This window comes from Strongylocentrotus purpuratus, unplaced genomic scaffold (genome assembly GCF_000002235.5).
Source record: "Strongylocentrotus purpuratus isolate Spur 01 unplaced genomic scaffold, Spur_5.0 spur5_contig_853, whole genome shotgun sequence".
Classification (NCBI taxonomy): Eukaryota; Metazoa; Echinodermata; class Echinoidea; order Camarodonta; family Strongylocentrotidae; genus Strongylocentrotus; species Strongylocentrotus purpuratus.
In genome coordinates, this window is record NW_022145561.1 from 523,698 (window position 1) to 544,633 (window position 20,936).

Below are 20,936 nucleotides of genomic sequence, written 5' to 3' on the forward strand. Positions count from 1 at the left end.
ATTGATCATTTTTACAATGATGGTACTTTTTAACATATATTTACATATTCATAAGATCAATTTGCACAATACAATACATTAACAAAATAAACATGAAATTGAAAGGGAAGGATGGCCGACTAAAAAGCAGAGCTTGTAGGGTGTAAGCCCCCCTGTATAAGTAATTATTATGAATTATTATTTATGAGAAGAAAACCAATGACTGATTCAGTAATACAAAAATCATTTTTAAAGGCCCACTGCACTACTTGTAGCTACTTGCGCCCTCTATATAACAAACCATGCCTAATCGGTGACCATTGGTCCCCCATGATCCTCTTTTTCTTATGTTAACTGAGAGCTGAGTTGATGAGATAACCACATGTCCAGTGACCTTGCAGGGCAGTCTAATCCCTCCTGTAAACTATGGCAGATACGCTTTAAATGCAAAACAATGATAAATACATACATGTATATAAAAAGAAACAATCAAAGTTACACAAACATCGAAGTTGAATAAAGTCACACTACAAATTATATTTGATTGGGGAATGCAACAGCCTAGTCACTATTCATTTGAATAGTTACTTGCTCCTTTTTGCATTTTTAAACGGTTAAAATGAATGCATGCCTACCAATCGGGGACCAATATAGCGTGAAAGTTGAAAAAAGAGAAGATTTTAATTGATGTTGGTGAAATAATATTTTTCCTTTAATTTCATGTATATTTTACATATATTTCTATCGACAATTTAAATTAGATCTTTGAACAACAAAGCGTGTTCACTTTTCTCTCTTTTTGCTGAGTATACATACATGTATGACACATATATCTATATATGCATATGTATATATTATATATAATATGTAGGTATATGGTGAAAAAAAGGTCCACGTATTGAAAGATATATATGCGGTTTATTCGTCTTCTTCAAATCTAGCTCAGGTTTGAAACACTTTTTTTTTAGATGGACCAGGGAAATGAGAGTTTAAACTCTCATCTCCCTGGATGGATCATAAACCTTGTGAATTTCCCTGCCTACAGAAATCTACAAAAGACACCAGACTTGAGATAATAGGCGCGTTTTCATCATCTCGAGATTGCCAAATATCTCGAGATTGCCAAATAGCCCGCTATTTGGGAAATAATCCCGAAGTAACAAATCGCGTATTCACTATCTCGAGATTCGACCTCGAAACTCGAAACTCGACCTTGAGAAATTAGCTCCGGGATTAGCTCGAGATATTTTGCTCAGCGTTAGCGTGTATTGCGAATCTTCGGTCTAGTGAAAACGCACGGGCCAAATAGCTGGATATTTTGCCAATAAAAAGGATATTTTGCAAACTATCCCAAGATATCTTGGGATATTATCCCGACCAACTATCCAGCTAATTTGCTACTTCGGTCTAATGAAGACGCAAATTAGCTGGATAGTTTGCGATCGGGATAGTTCAAATAGCTGGATATTTGGCAATCTCGAGATAGTGAAGACGGGCCTATTTGTGTGTTTTTCGAAAATGACGTATACACTATAATATGGCGAAAACCAACCAATAATCGTCGTTTCTTTTGTCTGATCGCTAGGCGCGGCTCGTATCTGTAGTTTAAATGTGCACACGTTTGCTGCATATAAAATAATCTTAGGGTGCAGTGTGGAAATTAGTAATGTATGGACAAAGGCAATTGCACATCGCGATATTTCATGTAAAATAAGTATATATCCCAAAGACTACTGTACATGTCAAAGGTGTCTTTATCATATGAACTCTAATTTATGAAACTGAACTCATGCATAAAATTTAAAAAAGTCCAAAAAGAGTCTGTTTTAAGCTCCTGACAGACTAGATAAACAAACGCTGCGTGCCGCGCCAGTTCCAACCAGAAACTTAGGGGCACAGAACTGGAAAAATACGTACGGGGTATATAAACCACACCAAGCGTTTGGCGCTTCATTCATTGGTTGCTGACGACACATCACCGTTGTGAGCAAGCTTGAAAAACCCGTCTTTACACTTCAAAGAAACAAGAAAGCCTTATAGTTCAACATGGTAAGTGCCAATAGACTCCTATTAATCTCTTGAGCATCAAGTCATTTCTAAACATGGGAAACGAAATTATTTTATCATAAAAATATTTTCTTATATTTTTGTCTCATAGTCATATCATAAAAACAGATTTATACGCACACGGACGAGGGCCGGACAAATATCTTGTCAAAGCATCGAGTTGTATGGGTAGTATATTTTACAAAGGCAAAGGATGTAGATTTTGCTCGCATATGTACTAGTAGTACAGTACACGTGTGTCAATCGGGGTGTAACAAGGCAGTGACCGTGGAATGATAAAAACTGCCTAGTATTCGCTTTCGTTATGTGGTGCGGTTCACTGTGTAATAAATTTATTTATATTTGCGTAAAAATACGTCAAATCTGAGCCCGATGTTCACTGGAAAAGAAAGTCGTCATTTAAACGAAAAATTGCCAATAATCATCGCACTTTACGGTTTACACAACGCCCTAGCCATGGCGAACAAAATGGCAGCCCTTTCAGAAGCATACACACACCTATGATTGCTAAACTCGTTCGCGTAACTATGCTGATGCACTTGTTATACACACGGGAAGCCAGCCTATACACACGCGGTTAGGGAGAGGAATTCTGCATTGCCGTTTTGAAAGAGGGTGTACTGATCGGAAAGATGTGATGAACTCGTAGAAATCACAATGTTGTATGGTCATATGGATAAGATACGTGTGTAAATCCCGCATGTAGCTTACGTCTATACAAAATTGCCAGTGCATGAACAAACAAATAAATATGTATAGGGGGAGGGGTTTCGTGAGAAAATATTTAGGGGAGTGGGGGTACTATTTTTTTTTTTTTTTTTTTTTTTTTTAGCTCCTAGGGGGTAGTGGGCCCTGAATATATATGTTTAGATCTATATATATATATATATATTGTTTTTCTACTCAACTCCCCCCCCCCCCCTCTCCTTTAAAGGGGGGGGGGGAGGTAAAAACTTACCATTTAAAACAAAATTTAAAAAAATTGCTATGGATGGGGGCCTTTTTTAAAAAATAAAAAAAAATTGTGGTTATCATTTTGGGGGGCTCAACATCCCCCCCCCCCCCCCAAAAAAAAAAAAACCTTGAGCAACCCTTGAGCAGAGAAAGAAAAGAATTGTGGTTATCATTTTTTTTCTTCTAGACATATCAACATTTTATGCATACTCTTTTAAACAAGGGTTGTTCTTGACAACCTGAAAGCTTGCCTGACATAGCAACAAGTAATGTATGGCATACAGTGTTGCAGACTGGAAGTCATGTCACTGGATTCCAAGTATTGGGGTTCATTCATTAATAACAGGTTAATGGAATATCTTGTCAACCGATCTATTGATAATCGTGTTGACTAGAAATTTCTGGAAGACAAACAAATATAACGGGTGATTTATGATATTTTTCTTCTCTTCCAAAATTTAGCGTGAATGTATCTCTATCCACGTCGGCCAGTGTGGCGTCCAGATGGGCAATGCCTGCTGGGAGTTGTACTGCCTGGAGCACGGCATCCAGCCTGATGGCCAGATGCCCTCAGACAAGACCATTGGAGGTGGTGACGACTCCTTCAACACCTTCTTCAGTGAGACTGGAGCTGGCAAGCACGTTCCCCGTGTTGTCTTTGTCGATCTTGAGCCAACCGTTGTTGGTAGGTTTTTCTTCTCCACAAATTTTGAAATGTTGTGTAATGCTAAATATATTTTGCATGGTAGCAGGGCAAATAAAAGTGTAGCTATGTCTTTAAGAAACTACTATTACTTTGTTTTGAAAGTACAATTAGTATTAACTTGTAAAATGTAAATAGTATGTACTAACCAGTTATGGGATTACCGGTACATGCATCAGTCTTTTTAATACATCCTGCGGATAATGTAGTATATAGAGAACATCTTCTGCATATTTACTTCGTTATAAAAACTAAAAGGAAAGAGAAATGGACAACAAGACATTCGAAGATCTACAGATCTATCTTCTAGCAGAAAGTCACTGTGACCCAACTTTGCATGCATTTTCTGTTTTATAACATCATTTGAAACGAAAAAGCTAAGACGTTTAAAACAATCAGATATATGGGCTATGTTTTTAATACAGGTACAATGTAATTTTAAAGGTTGTTTTAAAGCAAGTTCTTCAATATTTATGTTAATTTTAGATGAGGTTCGTACTGGTACCTACCGTCAGCTCTTCCACCCTGAGCAGCTGATCACCGGCAAGGAGGATGCTGCCAACAACTACGCCCGTGGTCACTACACTGTCGGAAAGGAGCTGATCGATATTGTCCTCGACAGGATCAGGAAGCTGGCTGATCAGTGCACAGGTCTCCAGGGATTCCTCATCTTCCACAGCTTCGGTGGCGGCACCGGCTCTGGCTTCACCTCCCTGCTCATGGAGCGTCTCTCCGTCGATTACGGAAAGAAGTCCAAACTGGAGTTCGCCGTCTACCCCGCTCCCCAGATCTCCACTGCTGTTGTCGAGCCATACAACTCAGTTCTTACTACTCATACCACCCTGGAGCACTCAGACTGTGCCTTCATGGTCGACAACGAGGCCATCTACGATATCTGCAGACGTAACCTTGACATCGAGCGTCCCACCTACACCAACCTCAACAGACTTATCGCTCAAGTCGTCTCTTCCATCACCGCTTCTCTGCGATTCGATGGTGCCCTCAATGTCGATCTGACTGAGTTCCAGACCAACTTGGTGCCCTACCCACGTATCCATTTCCCTCTAGCCACCTACGCCCCAGTCATCTCTGCTGAGAAGGCCTACCATGAGCAGCTGACTGTTGCCGAGATCACCAACTCCTGCTTCGAGCCCGCCAACCAAATGGTGAAGTGCGATCCCCGTCACGGCAAGTACATGGCCTGCTGTCTCCTGTACCGTGGTGATGTCGTCCCCAAGGATGTCAACGCCGCCATCGCTACCATCAAGACCAAGCGTACCATCCAGTTCGTCGACTGGTGTCCAACTGGCTTCAAGGTCGGTATCAACTACCAGCCACCCACCGTCGTCCCTGGCGGTGATCTTGCCAAGGTCCAGCGTGCCGTCTGCATGTTGAGCAACACCACCGCAGTTGCTGAGGCCTGGGCTCGTCTCGACCACAAGTTCGATCTGATGTACGCCAAGCGTGCTTTCGTCCATTGGTACGTCGGAGAGGGTATGGAAGAAGGAGAGTTCTCCGAGGCTCGTGAGGATTTGGCTGCTCTCGAGAAGGACTACGAAGAAGTTGGTGTCGATTCTGTCGACGCAGAGGGAGAGGAGGAGGAAGGTGAAGAGTATTAAACATTCCGTCAATTCGCACAAACGTGGTAGATTCATCGCTCAAGTTGTCTCCCCATCAACCTGACTAAGTTTTAGACCAACTTGGTGCCCTACCCACGTATCCTTTTCCCTCTGGCCGCCTTTGCCCCAGTCATCTCTGCTGAGAAGGCCTACCACGAGCAGTTGACCGTTGCCGAGATCACCAAACCTAAATTTTCAATCTGAACAATTTTTTTTTTCTTCATGCAACCATCTAAATGGTATTTTGAACTATTTTCTCACCAAATGAAAGGCAATTGATGCTAATTTAATGTTTATTTTAGTAAACATCTTTGATATACAGCTAAATTTACATTTTTTCTAATGTAAACATTGTGGCCCATCCAAATGTGAGGCTTTAAAAATATATTAAATTATTTCATTTTGTACTGATATATTACTTCTTTTTTGCAATTTTTTTCTACTGGAGATTGTCATGCCAATTAAAGTTCTTGATTGTTTGAAAGAGAAAACAGAGTGTGGATATGAGACAACTTGATGATTCAGAATGTACAATGGAAACCGATACTACATGTTACTGCAGTATGATTGTGATGATGGAGATGAGTCAAGGTGCTGGTTGTGGTGATGTAAATGTATAGCCTTGGTATTTAATGATAATGGGAGCATGATAAACGTGGTGATAATGATGGTGTCGATGGATTGATGTGAATTGACGGCAAAAATAGTGAAAAGGAAAACCTGCACGAATGCCGGTTGGTGTACAATGTCAGATGTAATTCTCATGAAGTTATTTGATGGATCGTGACTATATTACGAAAGTATGGTGGTGAGGACTGAGGATAATCATGGGGGCTCTAATCATGATGAAGATGATAATGATGATGCTGAAAGTGGTGATGGTGGCGATGAACGATCTTGAAGATGATGATGATGATGCTGAAAGTGGTGATAATGATGGCGATGAACGATCTTGAAGATGATGGTGGTGATGATGACGATGATTGTGTTGATAATGATCATCATGATGAAGATGACTATGATCTTGAAGATGATGTTGAAGATAATGATTAATGATGATGAGGAAGAATAATGATGTTTACTTGAGATGGAGGTTATGTATGAATTAGGTTTGCTAGAAGAAAACATAAAGATTATGATGGCCCTGTAATTATTTGTCGATGACGACTGGCTAAAAGTAAGAACAGTTATACACAACATGTACCGTCATCTGAATATACTCGGGAACCAAAAACAAAAATGGGGGGGGGGGAAGAAAGTAAACATGTAAACATAAAGATTATGATGGCCCTGTAATTATTTGTCGATGACGACTGGCTAAAAGTAAGAACAGTTATACACAACATGTACCGACATCTGAATATACTCAGGAACCAAAAACAAAAATGGGGGGGGGGGGGGGGAAGAAAGTGGACCCTTTTTCATAATTATGATTTTTAAATTGATGGTATATATAAACCCATGTTTCATATTTCCAAATACATGTAATCATAAATGCATCCTCTGAGACTACAGTTGACATCCCAGAGCTCTATATTCCTCGTTGTTTCTCATTCCTTGTTTTCATTATGGTTTCTTCTCTTTGTGTGTGCATTTTTCTTAATCAGACCGTTGTGACTTGTGACGGTTAAATGAATGTCCTCATCCATTCGTGCCATGAAATGTCAGAAACATTCCGTAATGTTAGGTCGACAAGCCATAGCACCAATTATTGTATGCGATTTGCATTCTGGCTATTGCATTGCATGTAACGAGTCAATGAAATAATTTGTAATGAGGCACTTATCCCTTACTGTACTCCGGGGGGGGGGGGCTTGGAGGCCACTCTCCGCTTGGAATTTTAAGTAGCCGTTTCAGGGCTTTACAAAAAACCTCAAGTCTTACGCTTTTTGGTACCATTTCGTTGAAATCTGATATACCTGTAGGTTGTTACATAACAATTAGTATGCGCATGTCATCAAAAATTGCCTTCATTATGTTTCTCAAAGTAACTTGATGTATTCCAGAACAAAAGAATACATTAGAAATAAAACATAAATATAATAAGAAGGAAAAAATACATAAGAAAATGAAATGATGAATTTCGAACATTTTTTGTCGGATATGAGCAGTGATATGCAGATGGGTAGTGGAGAAATATTGTTCTACAGTGAGAAAGTGGGTGAAATTATTTGGCTTTGCTCTAAGAGCTAAACCAGGGCTAAACATACTTTAGAAAAGTAAAATAATCATGTAATTTGCATATTACTAATTTATACCATATGCATTTTCAAACATCATAAAAATCATGAAACTCCATGAATTTGAATTGAACAAAAACATTTCAACTCATTTTCAAGATTCTTCACAAATCTAGAGCCAACCATGTAGAGTATTCTGTAAAATGCATACAATTAGCATTTTGCATAATTAATTAGGCTTTATCGACAAAAATGTGCATATAAAACTCATATACCATCTTACAAACGTGCAAATTTTCGTGTTCATCGGACATTTGACGGCCGAGATCATGGGGGGGGGGCGATCCCAGCCCCTCCCTCCTCCCCCTCCCTCCTCCCCTCACTCCTTCCCCTCACTCCTTTCACCTCCCCAGTCAGAGAGAGGCCAAAAGATTTGGGCATTACATTTGATTACATAAAGAAATGGTCCATGTTGATGATGGCAGAATATCAATTTTCTTCCAATTTCATATATATATATATATATTGTTATGACGGTTATATCAAATCTTTGAAGTACAAAGAATGTCCACCTTCTTATATTTTGCTGAGTGGGTATATATATATCTATAAATGCACGTAGGCCCTACATGAAAAAAGTTCCACATTTTGAAAGATATATATATATATATATGCGGTTTATTCGTCTTCTTCAAATCTAGCTCAGGTTTGAAACACATGTTCAGATGGATCAGGGAGATGAGAGTTTAAACTCTCATCTTCCTGGATGGATCATAAACCTTGTGAATTTCCCTGCCTACATAAATCTACAAAAGCCACCTGCCTATGCCAGACTTGAGCTAACTGTATTTTTTTTCTCGAAATTAACGTACAAACCAACCAATGCTCTTTGTGTCTTTTGTTGGATAGGAATTAGGCGCGCCTTGTAGTTGAAATGTACAAACCTTTGCTGCATGAACCAAATCATGTATTATGATTGATTAAAAAAAATTTTTTTTTAGTGATCTTCAGAAATTCAAAGATCACGTCAAAATTAGTTTAATAATAAAGGTAAAAAAAAATATCCACGTCTGTAAAACCCCAATACACACACACACACACACCACCACCACACACACACACACATACACGCATGAATCAAATAGCACTCTTTAGTGAATATATGGTAGTTAGTATTGTAGGGACAATAGCAATGGAACATCGTGTTATTTCATGCGATTTCATGTGAAATATATTACAGACATATCGCAAAGACTAATGTAAATGTTGTAGGTGTCCTTAATTTCCTTTTCTCACGAACACTAATTTATGAAACTGAATTCAGGCATAACATTTTAGAGGTGAAAAATAGGGGTAAAAAAGTCTCAAATGAGTCTGTTTTATACTAATGAAAGACTAGGTGAACAAATGCGGTGGTGTTCATGCATGCCTGGCTTAAAGAGAAAGTTGAGTTCTGCGGAGAGGGTGAAACATGATTATTTTTTGTGAGCGTTTATATTATTATGCAAGTGTGGAAGAACATCAAAGAAGAAATTTTCCTTGAAGCATGGCATTTCAAATGCCTTCATATTCCAAATAAAACATGACACAGCTTTAAAACGAGGACCTCATTATTATGCCACATTTTTGTGTAGTCCCATAGACATCTTTCTGTGTATAGTGCTCGTTTATTTTTACCATATGCCCTGCATACTTTCACCAAGACTGGGTCAAATTTCTTATCATTTTGATGATTCCAAAACCCTGTAGTACACAACAATACTTATATGCTACACGATCAATTTTTTCTGATCGATTCCACATCGTTTTTTTCTTCACAATGCTGGCATGACCAGAACTCAACTTTATCTTTAACCAGCCGCATTTTGGGTGTGGTATATATAACACACACCAACCGTACGCCGCTTCATTCATAGTGACTGCTGTAGACACATCAACGTCGTGAGCAAGCTCAGTGTGAAACCCATTTCTTCAGTACAAAGAAATAAGAAAGCCTTATACAACATGGTAAGTGGATTTATATTCACATCTTTTAGCATATTTAGAATATTTTAAAAGGTTACTGTGTTATCTTGAGCAGCAATTCGTTCGTAAGGTAAACATTAATTATGATAAGCATTATTTATAAACACAAAATATGAGGATCGTGTTTGTTCGTCATGTTTGCTATGCTATATGTTTGGTGTCTTTTTATAAACTGAACTGAACTGAACGCTTACATTACAGTTACAGCACGATGGGCGAAAGTATTTCATCCTAATCCATATATATTTTTTCATATTCGTATTACTATTAAACATATTTATTCACACATTAGTATTTTTCATGAAAATGTATACGCACACGCGCCGGACGCGAATGCAATATCACTGCAATGTCAAGAAAACTCGAGACAGAAAGGAATTGATTATATAAAGGTATTTTGGGGGCTTAAGGGGTATTTTTAAAAGAATTTTAGCGATTTCTAATGCAGTTGATTTCAGATTTAAATTAAGAGAATGAAGTTTGCTTTTTAAATGGCTGAAGAACAACTCTTGGACTATCTAGAGCAATTTGTTAGATGTATGTGTGACATCTAGGATAGTGGAGATAGGTAGGCCGAAAAAGGAAGGCTTCATGTGTAATACAAATGTTTTTCTTCTCTTTACAAATTTAGCGTGAATGTATCTCAGTCCACGTCGGCCAGTGTGGCGTCCAGATGGGCAATGCCTGCTGGGAGTTGTACTGCCTGGAGCACGGCATCCAGCCTGATGGCCAGATGCCCTCAGACAAGACCATCGGAGGTGGTGACGACTCCTTCAACACCTTCTTCAGTGAGACTGGAGCTGGCAAGCACGTACCCCGTGCTGTTTTCGTCGATCTTGAGCCGTCCGTTGTGGGTAGGTGTTTTTTTCCACAAACTTTGAAATAATCATGTTGTTTAATGCAAAACGTATTTGTCCTGAAAGGGGGGGGGGGAGTAGTGATGCTTACATTTAGTGGTAACTTGTAATTGGCATCTACTTACCATTTGTTGAATTACATGCATCATTAAAAAAAGAATATCTTGCAGACAATTAATTAGTGTATTGCCATCCGCCTCATATTTATTTTGATTACAAAAGCTGAAAGGTAAGAGAAATGGACGACACAAAATTCAGAGATCTACGGATGAATCTTTTAGTGCAAAGTCACAGTGGCCCAATCTTGCATGCATTTCCTGTTGATTAAGATCAAAGTTTGAAAAGAAATAACTAGCACGTTTGAAACTGAATCAGATATGTTCAATGTTTTTAATACAGGTAGTTTAAAAGGTTGTTTTCAAGCAAGTTCTTCAATATTTCTTTTAATTTCAGATGAGGTTCGTACTGGTACCTACCGTCAGCTCTTCCACCCTGAGCAACTGATCACCGGCAAGGAGGATGCCGCCAACAACTACGCCCGTGGTCACTACACCGTCGGCAAAGAACTCATTGATCAAGTCTTAGATCGCATCAGGAAGTTGGCTGACCAGTGCACAGGTCTCCAGGGATTCCTCATCTTCCACAGCTTCGGTGGCGGCACCGGCTCTGGCTTCACCTCCCTGCTCATGGAGCGCCTCTCCGTCGATTACGGAAAGAAGTCCAAGCTTGAGTTCGCCGTCTACCCCGCACCCCAGATCTCCACTGCTGTTGTCGAGCCATACAACTCAGTTCTTACTACTCATACCACCCTGGAGCACTCCGACTGTGCCTTCATGGTCGACAATGAGGCCATCTATGATATCTGCCGTCGTAACCTCGATATCGAGCGTCCCACCTACACCAACCTGAACCGTCTCATCGGCCAGATCGTCTCCTCCATCACCGCTTCTCTTCGATTCGACGGCGCCCTCAACGTCGATCTGACAGAGTTCCAGACCAACTTGGTGCCCTACCCACGTATTCATTTCCCTCTGGCCACCTACGCCCCAGTTATCTCTGCTGAGAAGGCCTACCATGAGCAGCTGTCCGTTGCCGAGATCACCAACGCCTGCTTCGAGCCCGCCAACCAGATGGTGAAGTGCGATCCCCGTCACGGCAAGTACATGGCCTGCTGTCTCCTGTTCCGTGGTGATGTCGTCCCTAAGGATGTCAATGCCTCCATCGCTACCATCAAAACCAAGCGGTCTATCCAGTTCGTTGACTGGTGTCCAACTGGTTTCAAGGTTGGTATCAACTACCAGCCACCCACCGTCGTCCCTGGTGGTGATCTTGCCAAGGTTCAGCGTGCCGTCTGCATGTTGAGCAACACCACTGCAGTTGCCGAGGCCTGGGCCCGTCTTGACCACAAATTCGATCTGATGTACGCCAAGCGTGCTTTCGTCCATTGGTACGTTGGAGAGGGATGGAGGAAGGAGAGTTCTCCGAGGCTCGTGAGGATTTGGCTGCTCTCGAGAAGGACTACGAAGAAGTTGGTGTTGATTCCGCAGACGCAGAGGGAGAGGACGAGGAAGGTGATGAGGAATACTAAACTAAGATATCTAACAGTCCCGGCAGAGCCATCGATGTAGTAAACTATTAAAAAAAACTCATTTTAAAAATGCAGCTGTAATTTTCTGCCAATGTATCAACTTTTCCTTGATGATACTAGCGTTTGGTCTCCGACTAAACCAACTCAATTGTACCAAGCTTGCCCATTAGTTTAAAAGCAGCTAAGCAAAATACATTCAACGTTAAAGATAAAGACCAGTATTGGAAACACCCCAATTTCAAAAAATGAAAATGAAGCTCTTATTACCAATCATGTGAAAGAATATGTTTTGAATATTACATGATGAAAACATTTTTGACGGGAAACCGCCTACTAATTGATATATTTGGTAAATTAGAGTATCTCTTGCCTGTTGAGAGATATGAAATGCACGTGACCCGCACGTGTGTGTAGTCCCATATACATCTTTCTGTGTACAGTGCTTCTAACTTTATGAAGACTTGGCCAAATTTCTTATCATTTTGATGATTCCAGAACCTTGCAGTACATCTATGCTAGATGATCAACCTTTTCTGATCGATTTCACAACGTTTCTTTCACAATGCAATCGCATGACCATAACTGGTCTTTATCTTTAAACCTAAAAACCTAAAATTATCTAACTCAAAATGCACTTCCTGTTTTATTTAAGATATTCAATTATTCAAATCACTATGACGAAAATGTGAGAATATAGATTAATAATATCTCCTAAGATCATTGCCTCTGCATAATTTTGTCTGTGAAATAGAACGAGATAAGATATGAGTGGGTGTCAAAATGAGTGGCATTTTGTGGAAGATAATACTGAAACAGTGTTTGAGTGGACATAGAGAGAGAGAGAGAGAGAGAGAGAGAGAGAATTGGATGAACGGAAACGGAGACATCAAGAGAGAGAGAGGGAACAGCTGAAGAGAGAAGGAGAAAACAGCTGAGAAGAGGGAGAGAGAGAGAGAACAGAGCTGAAGAGAGAGGGAGAGAAGAACAAAGATAAAGAGAGAGAAAGAAGAGATGAAGATAAAGGGGGAAAAAAGTGGGAGAGAAAAGACAAAAGATGAAAAAAGGTTGAATATGAAGAGACTTAAAGGAAACGGAGAGTGAGATGGAACAGAGCTGAAGAGAGAGGGAGAGAAGAAAAAAGATGAAAAAAGGTTGAATATGAAGAGACTTAAAGGAAACGGAGAGTGAGATGGAACAGAGCTGAAGAGAGAGAGGAGAGAAGAGAAAAGATGAAAAAAGGTTGAATATGAAGAGACTTAAAGGAAACGGAGAGTGAGATGGAACAGAGATGAAGAGAGAGGGAGAGAAGAAAAAAGATGAAAAAAGGTTGAATATGAAGAGACTTAAAGAAAACGGAGAGAGTGAGAGGGAACAGAGCTGAAGAGAGAGGGAGAGAAGACAAAAGATGAAGAAAGATTGAATATGAAGAGACTTAAAGGAAACGGAGAGTGAGATGGAACAGAGCTGAAGAGAGAGGGAGAGAAGACAAAAGATGAAGAAAGATTGAATATGAAGAGACTTAAAGGAAACGGAGAGTGAGATGGAACAGAGCTGAAGAGAGAGGGAGAGAAGAAAAAGATGAAGAAAGATTGAATATGAAGAGACTTAAAGGAAACGGAGAGTGAGATGGAACAGAGCTGAAGAGAGAGGGAGAGAAGAAAAAGGATGAAGAAAGATTGGAGATGAAGAGACTTAAAGGAAACGGAGAGTGAGGTGGAACAGAGCTGAAGAGAGAGGGAGAGAAGAAAAAGATGAAAAAAGGTTGAATATGAAGAGACTTAAAGGAAACGGAGAGTGAGATGGAACAGAGCTGAAGAGAGAGGGAGAGAAGAAAAAAGATGAAGAAAGATTGAATATGAAGAGACTTAAAGGAAACGGAGAGTGAGATGGAACAGAGCTGAAGAGAGAGGGAGAGAAGAAAAAAGATGAAAAAAGGTTGAATATGAAGAGACTTAAAGAAAACGGAGAGAGTGAGATGGAACAGAGCTGAAGAGAGAGGGAGAGAAGACAAAAGATGAAGAAAGATTGAATATGAAGAGACTTAAAGGAAACGGAGAGTGAGATGGAACAGAGCTGAAGAGAGAGGGAGAGAAGAAAAAGATGAAGAAAGATTGAATATGAAGAGACTTAAAGGAAACGGAGAGTGAGATGGAACAGAGCTGAAGAGAGAGGGAGAGAAGACAAAAGATGAAGAAAGATTGAATATGAAGAGACTTAAAGGAAACGGAGAGTGAGATGGAACAGAGCTGAAGAGAGAGGGAGAGAAGAAAAAAGATGAAGAAAGATTGAATATGAAGAGACTTAAAGGAAACGGAGAGTGAGATGGAACAGAGCTGAAGAGAGAGGGAGAGAAGAAAAAAGATGAAGAAAGATTGAATATGAAGAGACTTAAAGGAAACGGAGAGTGAGATGGAACAGAGCTGAAGAGAGAGGGAGAGAAGAAAAAAGATGAAAAAAGGTTGAATATGAAGAGACTTAAAGGAAACGTAGAGTGAGATGGAACAGAGCTGAAGAGAGAGGGAGAGAAGAAAAAAGATGAAGAAAGATTGAATATGAAGAGACTTAAAGGAAACGGAGAGTGAGATGGAACAGAGCTGAAGAGAGAGGGAGAGAAGAAAAAAGATGAAGAAAGATTGAATATGAAGAGACTTAAAGGAAACGGAGAGTGAGATGGAACAGAGCTGAAGAGAGAGGGAGAGAAGAAAAAAGATGAAGAAAGATTGAATATGAAGAGACTTAAAGGAAACGGAGAGTGAGATGGAACAGAGCTGAAGAGAGAGGGAGAGAAGAAAAAGGATGAAGAAAGATTGGAGATGAAGAGACTTAAAGGAAACGGAGAGTGAGGTGGAACAGAGCTGAAGAGAGAGGGAGAGAAGAAAAAAGATGAAAAAAGGTTGAATATGAAGAGACTTAAAGGAAACGGAGAGTGAGATGGAACAGAGCTGAAGAGAGAGGGAGAGAAGAAAAAGGAAAACAGATTGTAGATCGAGAGAGAGAGAGGGAGAAGAAGAAGAAAAAAAAGATTGGAGAATAAGCGAGAGAGAGAGAGAAAGAGATTGAGAAAGGGAAACGGAGAGTGAGAGAGAGTGATAGCGAACAGAGCTGAATAGAGAGATAGAGAGAGAGAGAGAGAGAGATGATGACCATGGTGATGTTAATGCTGATCACTGCAACAAGACATGTAACTATGATGAACTACATGATGATGACGATGACTAATATAATGATGAACCATGTTGATAACGATACAGATGATGATGATAGTATGTATTTCGATTGTGGTAATGGTCATAACGATGACGATAGAGGGAATAATGACACCAGAGGGGATAATGACGACGGTGATGATGATCATCATGATGCTTATGGAGTTCAAAGTGCGATTGCTCTACTAGCTAGCGCCCTCTATAAAGCCAACAATGCCTAAGCGGTACCCTGATCCCCGGTCCCCTTTATGGGAGGGAGAGGGGCGGGTAGGGTAGGGTAGGGGGTTGGGGCACCATACCGCTACCTGTTCCTGTTCGAGAAAAGATAAAGAGAGATTTAAGGTACATGATCGTTTATATTGTATGCTCCTCTTCTAATAAATAGTATTATTAAAAACTACTAATTAGATAACTATCTAATTTGTCTCGCGGCATCCCAGTTGAAAAACGATGTACTGGACCACAACACCTCTATTATGTTAACCATTTTCCCAATAGGAACCCGTTGATTGATCTGATTCTTATATTCATTTGAAATGAAAGAAATCAGGAATCAACAGGTTATATTAAGAGTTTAAAGACATGGAAATCACACTAGGGGTCTTCCCAACTAGTTATACCATCGAAATAGTTTCGGGAGATCATAATACCCAGAAGAAAAAGAGACATCCTCTGTAGCGCGGACTCGCGGATTAAACAGCCGAGAGAAAATGGGATATATTACTTTTTTTTTTTTTGTAGCATTGTTTTATTGTATTCATTCAGTACAAAATATATATATATAAAAAAAAAAACATACAGCTTCATTGATTTACATAACATATCAAAATATTAGGAAAATTGTACATCTCTCAAAAAATACTTAAGATAGTTTAATACACAGTACATAATATTTTCAAATTAAATATACTGAACGAATATTATGAATCAAAGAGTTACCTGCAGACAGACAGACACACCACACACGCTCACATACTCAGACACACATACAAACTTACAAATCCCCCTCCCCGGTGGCGTAATGAGCAAAAAAGTTGGGGGAGGGAAAGGTAAGGAAAGAAAGAGAGAAAGAAGATAGGTAGGGGACTTTAGTTGCGATTTTTCCCGCCAACAAGAAAGTTAAAACAACCACTCCTTTGGACTTTTATTATTTACACAATTTCTTGCTGTCTGCTGCCTTGAGATCACTGGAGCGAAGAAAGGTAACAATGTATAGCAATAATCCCTATCCTTGTTATGCAGATGATTCTTCTACCATTCTTGACCAGAAGTGCGTTTCAAACTCAATGATGTGGGCGTCATTCCATTGAATGTTGAGTCCAGTATTAAGGGCGTTTTCTACTACTTGCTGCCTAATCTGAGGGCTTTTTTTGTGCTCTTTAAAAAGAACACACAATAGGGGCAGCGCAATTTAAATATCAAGGGATGGATAAGAGTTTATCTCTAAAAGAAATGAAAGGGCTATTTGACTTTCAAGAGCGATAAACACTATATAATCCATCCCTTGAAGTTTAAATTGCACTGCCCCCATTGTGTGCTCTTTTCGAAGAGCACAAAAAGCCCTCAGATTGAACATTCCATCACATAAAATTGTCTGTAAGAGGTAAAGAGAGGTTATTTCTAAAAGGAAATGAAAGGGCTATTTGACTTTCAAGAGCCCTTTAATTACATTCTAGAAATAACTTCTTTTTCTCTAAAAAAAAAATCAATTTCTCTTTTGAAAGTCAAATCAACTCGAGAACATCCTGGGATTCTACTCTGCCAGGCCCCTCAGTGGATCTGCCATGTTGTAGGGATCCATTATAAAGCACAATAAGCCCACTCAATAATTAATATATATATTCAAACGTCATAGCGATTCATCCAAATAAAAAGAGTAGGGAGATAGAGAGAGAGAGAGAGAGAGAGAGAGAGAGAAAGAGAGAGAGAGAGAGAGAGAGATGAAAGAGTTATGAGGGAGAGAAAGAGAGAGAGAGAGAGAGAGAGAGAGTGAGAGAGAGAGATAGAGAGAGAAGGGGAGGGACGTCCTGTGGAAAAAGTATGGTTGAAACAAGTTATTCATAGTTGATACCACTCCAACGTGGAAACTCGAAAGAAGAAAGGAATTGATCAACAATTTTAAAATCAAGAGGGTACTTTTCCGGGGAAATTGGCTTTGAGCGACTTCGCAGACTTTAATGAACCTTCGATTCGGGGATTAATGAATCCTCACTCACGGATCTTTTTGTACAAAATCGCTGAACTGGTACTGCGGGGGCTAAATCGCTACGTTTTGTTTTCATAGCAACGGGATTAAGTCGTTCACTCACCATTTGAATCATATAAGGCTGCACCAGAGAAACTAATCGCCATATTTCGTGCTACATGACAACGCATCGTACGTACGTCGCGGAGCACCTTTCAACGATTTTCATAAACGCCTTTAAGTTTCAACCCTATCTTCAACATGGTAAGCTGGGCTTTTCTGTATTTTTCCTATTGTAAAACTTTCATTCAGCAAAATGCTAATATTTAAGACAGCGTGAGGAAGGGATTTCATCAACGATAATGTGTAATAAAAAGCATTTAATGTTCTGTTGCGAATAGAAACTAACTGTCGGTACATAATTTTGGAGCCGCTCTCGCGCTTTTTGCACTACTAGTATATTTATGTCTAAAAATGAGATCATGATTTCTATACTAGATTTTTTGAGTTATTATGTCAGATGTTTATGCTACATTTCTCTTTGTACCATGGGTTGTAGAGCTGTGATTCAATTCATTTCTTTACGAGTAGTGATGCTGTAGTGTTATATCTCACAAAATATAACTGGTATACTACTCACGCGGCCGTTCAGATCCGTGAAAAATATCCGAAACATATTGCCTCTAATTCAACGCCTACTCTATTTGACTATTTTATCGAATTTCCGTTTCGTTTCAGCGTGAATGTATCTCTATCCATGTCGGCCAAGCCGGAGTCCAGATGGGCAATGCCTGCTGGGAGTTGTACTGCCTGGAGCACGGCATCCAGCCTGATGGCCAGATGCCCTCAGACAAGACCATCGGAGGTGGTGACGACTCCTTCAACACCTTCTTCAGTGAGACTGGAGCTGGCAAGCACGTTCCCCGTTGCGTCTTCGTCGATCTCGAGCCAACCGTAGTCGGTAAGATTTGGTTTATTATTGATGTAACCATGGTAACATGAACAGTCCCTATGGACATACATGTAAGAGCCTGGAATTTTGGACGTAGTGCATGTCAGCGAGATATCTCAAACTTATTTGAGTGGATTTTATATGATTTGAACTGGTTTATTGATTTATAAAATGTACATTTGCACATTCAAATGGCAGCCAAAGGCTGAAATAGTTTGAATTTACAAAAACATAGTGAGAGATAGTAGATACATTAAAATACAATACATTGACAATTGGTTCCATACCAAACAGTAATATGCACAGTGAAAGATAGGAATTACATTGCACACATAAAAATCAACAACAAAATAAAAGGAAAGACGAGATATAACTTGAAATAGAAGAACAGACAGAAATTTAGGTGAATTAATCAAAATAATTTAACACAGGAATATTCAAATTCAGATTGATTGGCTACTTAGCTTTACATTCCTGCTACTTTCAAAACCGTTTTACAGACATATTCAAATGAATGGGTGAAAAGTGACAATAGTGACAATATATTCCATTAACCTGCATCATTTAAAAAAATATATCTTGCAGACAATTAGTGTATTGCCATCCGCCTCATATTTATTTTGATTACAAAAGCTGAAAGGTCAGAGAAATGGACAACACAAAATTCAGAGATCTACGGATGAATCTTTTAGTGCAAAGTCACTGTGGCCCAATCTTGCATGCATTTCCTGTAGTTCTGTAAGATCAAAGTTTGAAAAGAAATAGCTAGCACGTTTGAAACTGAATCGGATATGTTCAATGTTTTTAATACAGGTAGTTTAAAAGGTTGTTTTCAAGTAAGTTTTTCAATATTTCTTTTAATTTCAGATGAGGTTCGTACTGGTACATACCGTCAGCTCTTCCACCCTGAGCAACTGATCACCGGCAAGGAGGATGCCGCCAACAACTACGCCCGTGGTCACTACACCGTCGGCAAAGAACTCATTGATCAAGTCTTAGATCGCATCAGGAAGCTGGCTGACCAGTGCACAGGTCTTCAGGGATTCCTCATCTTCCACAGCTTCGGTGGCGGCACCGGCTCTGGCTTCACCTCGCTGCTCATGGAGCGTCTTTCTGTCGATTACGGAAAGAAGTCCAAACTGGAGTTCGCCGTCTACCCCGCTCCCCAGATCTCCACTGCTGTTGTCGAGCCATACAACTCAGTTCTTACTACTCATACCACCCTGGAGCACTCCGACTGTGCCTTCATGGTCGACAACGAGGCCATCTACGATATCTGTCGTCGTAACCTCGACATTGAGCGTCCCACCTACACCAACCTGAACCGTCTCATCGGCCAGATCGTCTCCTCCATCACCGCTTCTCTTCGATTCGACGGCGCCCTCAACGTCGATCTGACAGAGTTCCAGACCAACTTGGTGCCCTACCCACGTATTCATTTCCCTCTGGCCACCTACGCCCCAGTCATCTCTGCTGAGAAGGCCTACCATGAGCAGTTGACCGTTGCCGAGATCACCAACGCCTGCTTCGAGCCCGCCAACCAGATGGTGAAGTGCGATCCCCGTCACGGCAAGTACATGGCCTGCTGTCTCCTGTACCGTGGTGATGTCGTCCCAAAGATGTCAACGCCGCCATCGCTACCATCAAGACCAAGCGTACCATCCAGTTCGTCGACTGGTGTCCAACTGGCTTCAAGGTCGGTATCAACTACCAGCCACCCACCGTCGTCCCTGGTGGTGATCTTGCCAAGGTTCAGCGTGCCGTCTGCATGTTGAGCAACACCACCGCAGTTGCCGAGGCTTGGGCTCGTCTCGACCACAAGTTCGATCTGATGTACGCCAAGCGTGCTTTCGTCCATTGGTACGTCGGAGAGGGTATGGAGGAAGGAGAGTTCTCCGAGGCTCGTGAGGATCTGGCTGCTCTCGAGAAGGACTACGAAGAAGTTGGTGTCGATTCTGTCGACGAAGAGGGAGAGGAGGAAGGTGAAGAGTATTAAAAATTCCGTCAATTAGCACAAACGTGGTTGACTCATCGCTGAAGTTGTCTCCCCCATCGACCTGACTAAGTTTTAGACCAACTTGGTGCCCTACCCACGTATCCATTTCACTCAGGCCGCCTTCGCCCCAGTCATTTCTGCTGAGGAGGCCTACCATGAGCAGTTGACCGTTGCCGAGATCACCAAACCTAAATTATCAATTTGAACAATTTTTGTTTCTTCTTGCAAGTATCTAAATGGTATTTTCCCACCAAATAAAAGGGAATTGGTGCTAATTTAATGTTTATTTCAGTAAACATCTTTGATATACAGCTAAATGAAAAAATATATTAAATTATTTCATTTTTCACTGATATATTGCTTCTTTTTTTTGCAATTTGTCTTCTTCTGGAGATTGTCATGCTAATTAAAGTTCTTGATTGTTTGAAAGAGAACAGCGTGCAGATATGAGACAACTTGATGATTCAGAATGTACAATGGAAACCGATACTACATGTTACTGCAGTATGATTGTGATGATGGAGATGAGTCAAGGGGCTGGTTGTGGTGATGTAAATGTATAGCCTTGGTATTTAATGATAATGGGAGCATGATAAACGTGGTGATAATGATGGTGTCGATGGAT

At 40.3% G+C, this 20,936-nt stretch overlaps 1 protein-coding gene and 2 pseudogenes across 2 annotated transcripts; all 3 read left to right on the plus strand.

Annotated features, from left to right (window-relative positions):
* Positions 1-20,664, plus strand: part of LOC115918257 — a 37,213-nt pseudogene extending 16,549 nt beyond the window's left edge.
* Positions 1,901-5,336, plus strand: LOC115928438 (tubulin alpha-1 chain-like). The gene is made up of 3 exons (XM_030995595.1): positions 1,901-2,028; positions 3,463-3,685; positions 4,190-5,336. The coding sequence occupies exons 1-3, from the start codon at positions 2,026-2,028 to the stop codon at positions 5,320-5,322; spliced, it is 1,359 nt and encodes a 452-aa protein (XP_030851455.1). The 5' UTR covers positions 1,901-2,025; the 3' UTR covers positions 5,323-5,336.
* LOC115918138 lies at positions 9,380-12,029 on the plus strand (annotated as a pseudogene). The gene is made up of 3 exons (XR_004066050.1): positions 9,380-9,509; positions 10,159-10,381; positions 10,838-12,029. The product of XR_004066050.1 is annotated as a tubulin alpha-1 chain-like (transcript).
* Positions 20,665-20,936: the final 272 nt, after the last annotated feature.

Coding starts and splice junctions, on each gene's coding strand:
- LOC115928438 (XM_030995595.1), top strand. Junction 3,686..4,189: donor TCTTGAGCCAACCGTTGTTG/GTAGGTTTTTCT, acceptor TGTTAATTTTAG/ATGAGGTTCGTACTGGTACC.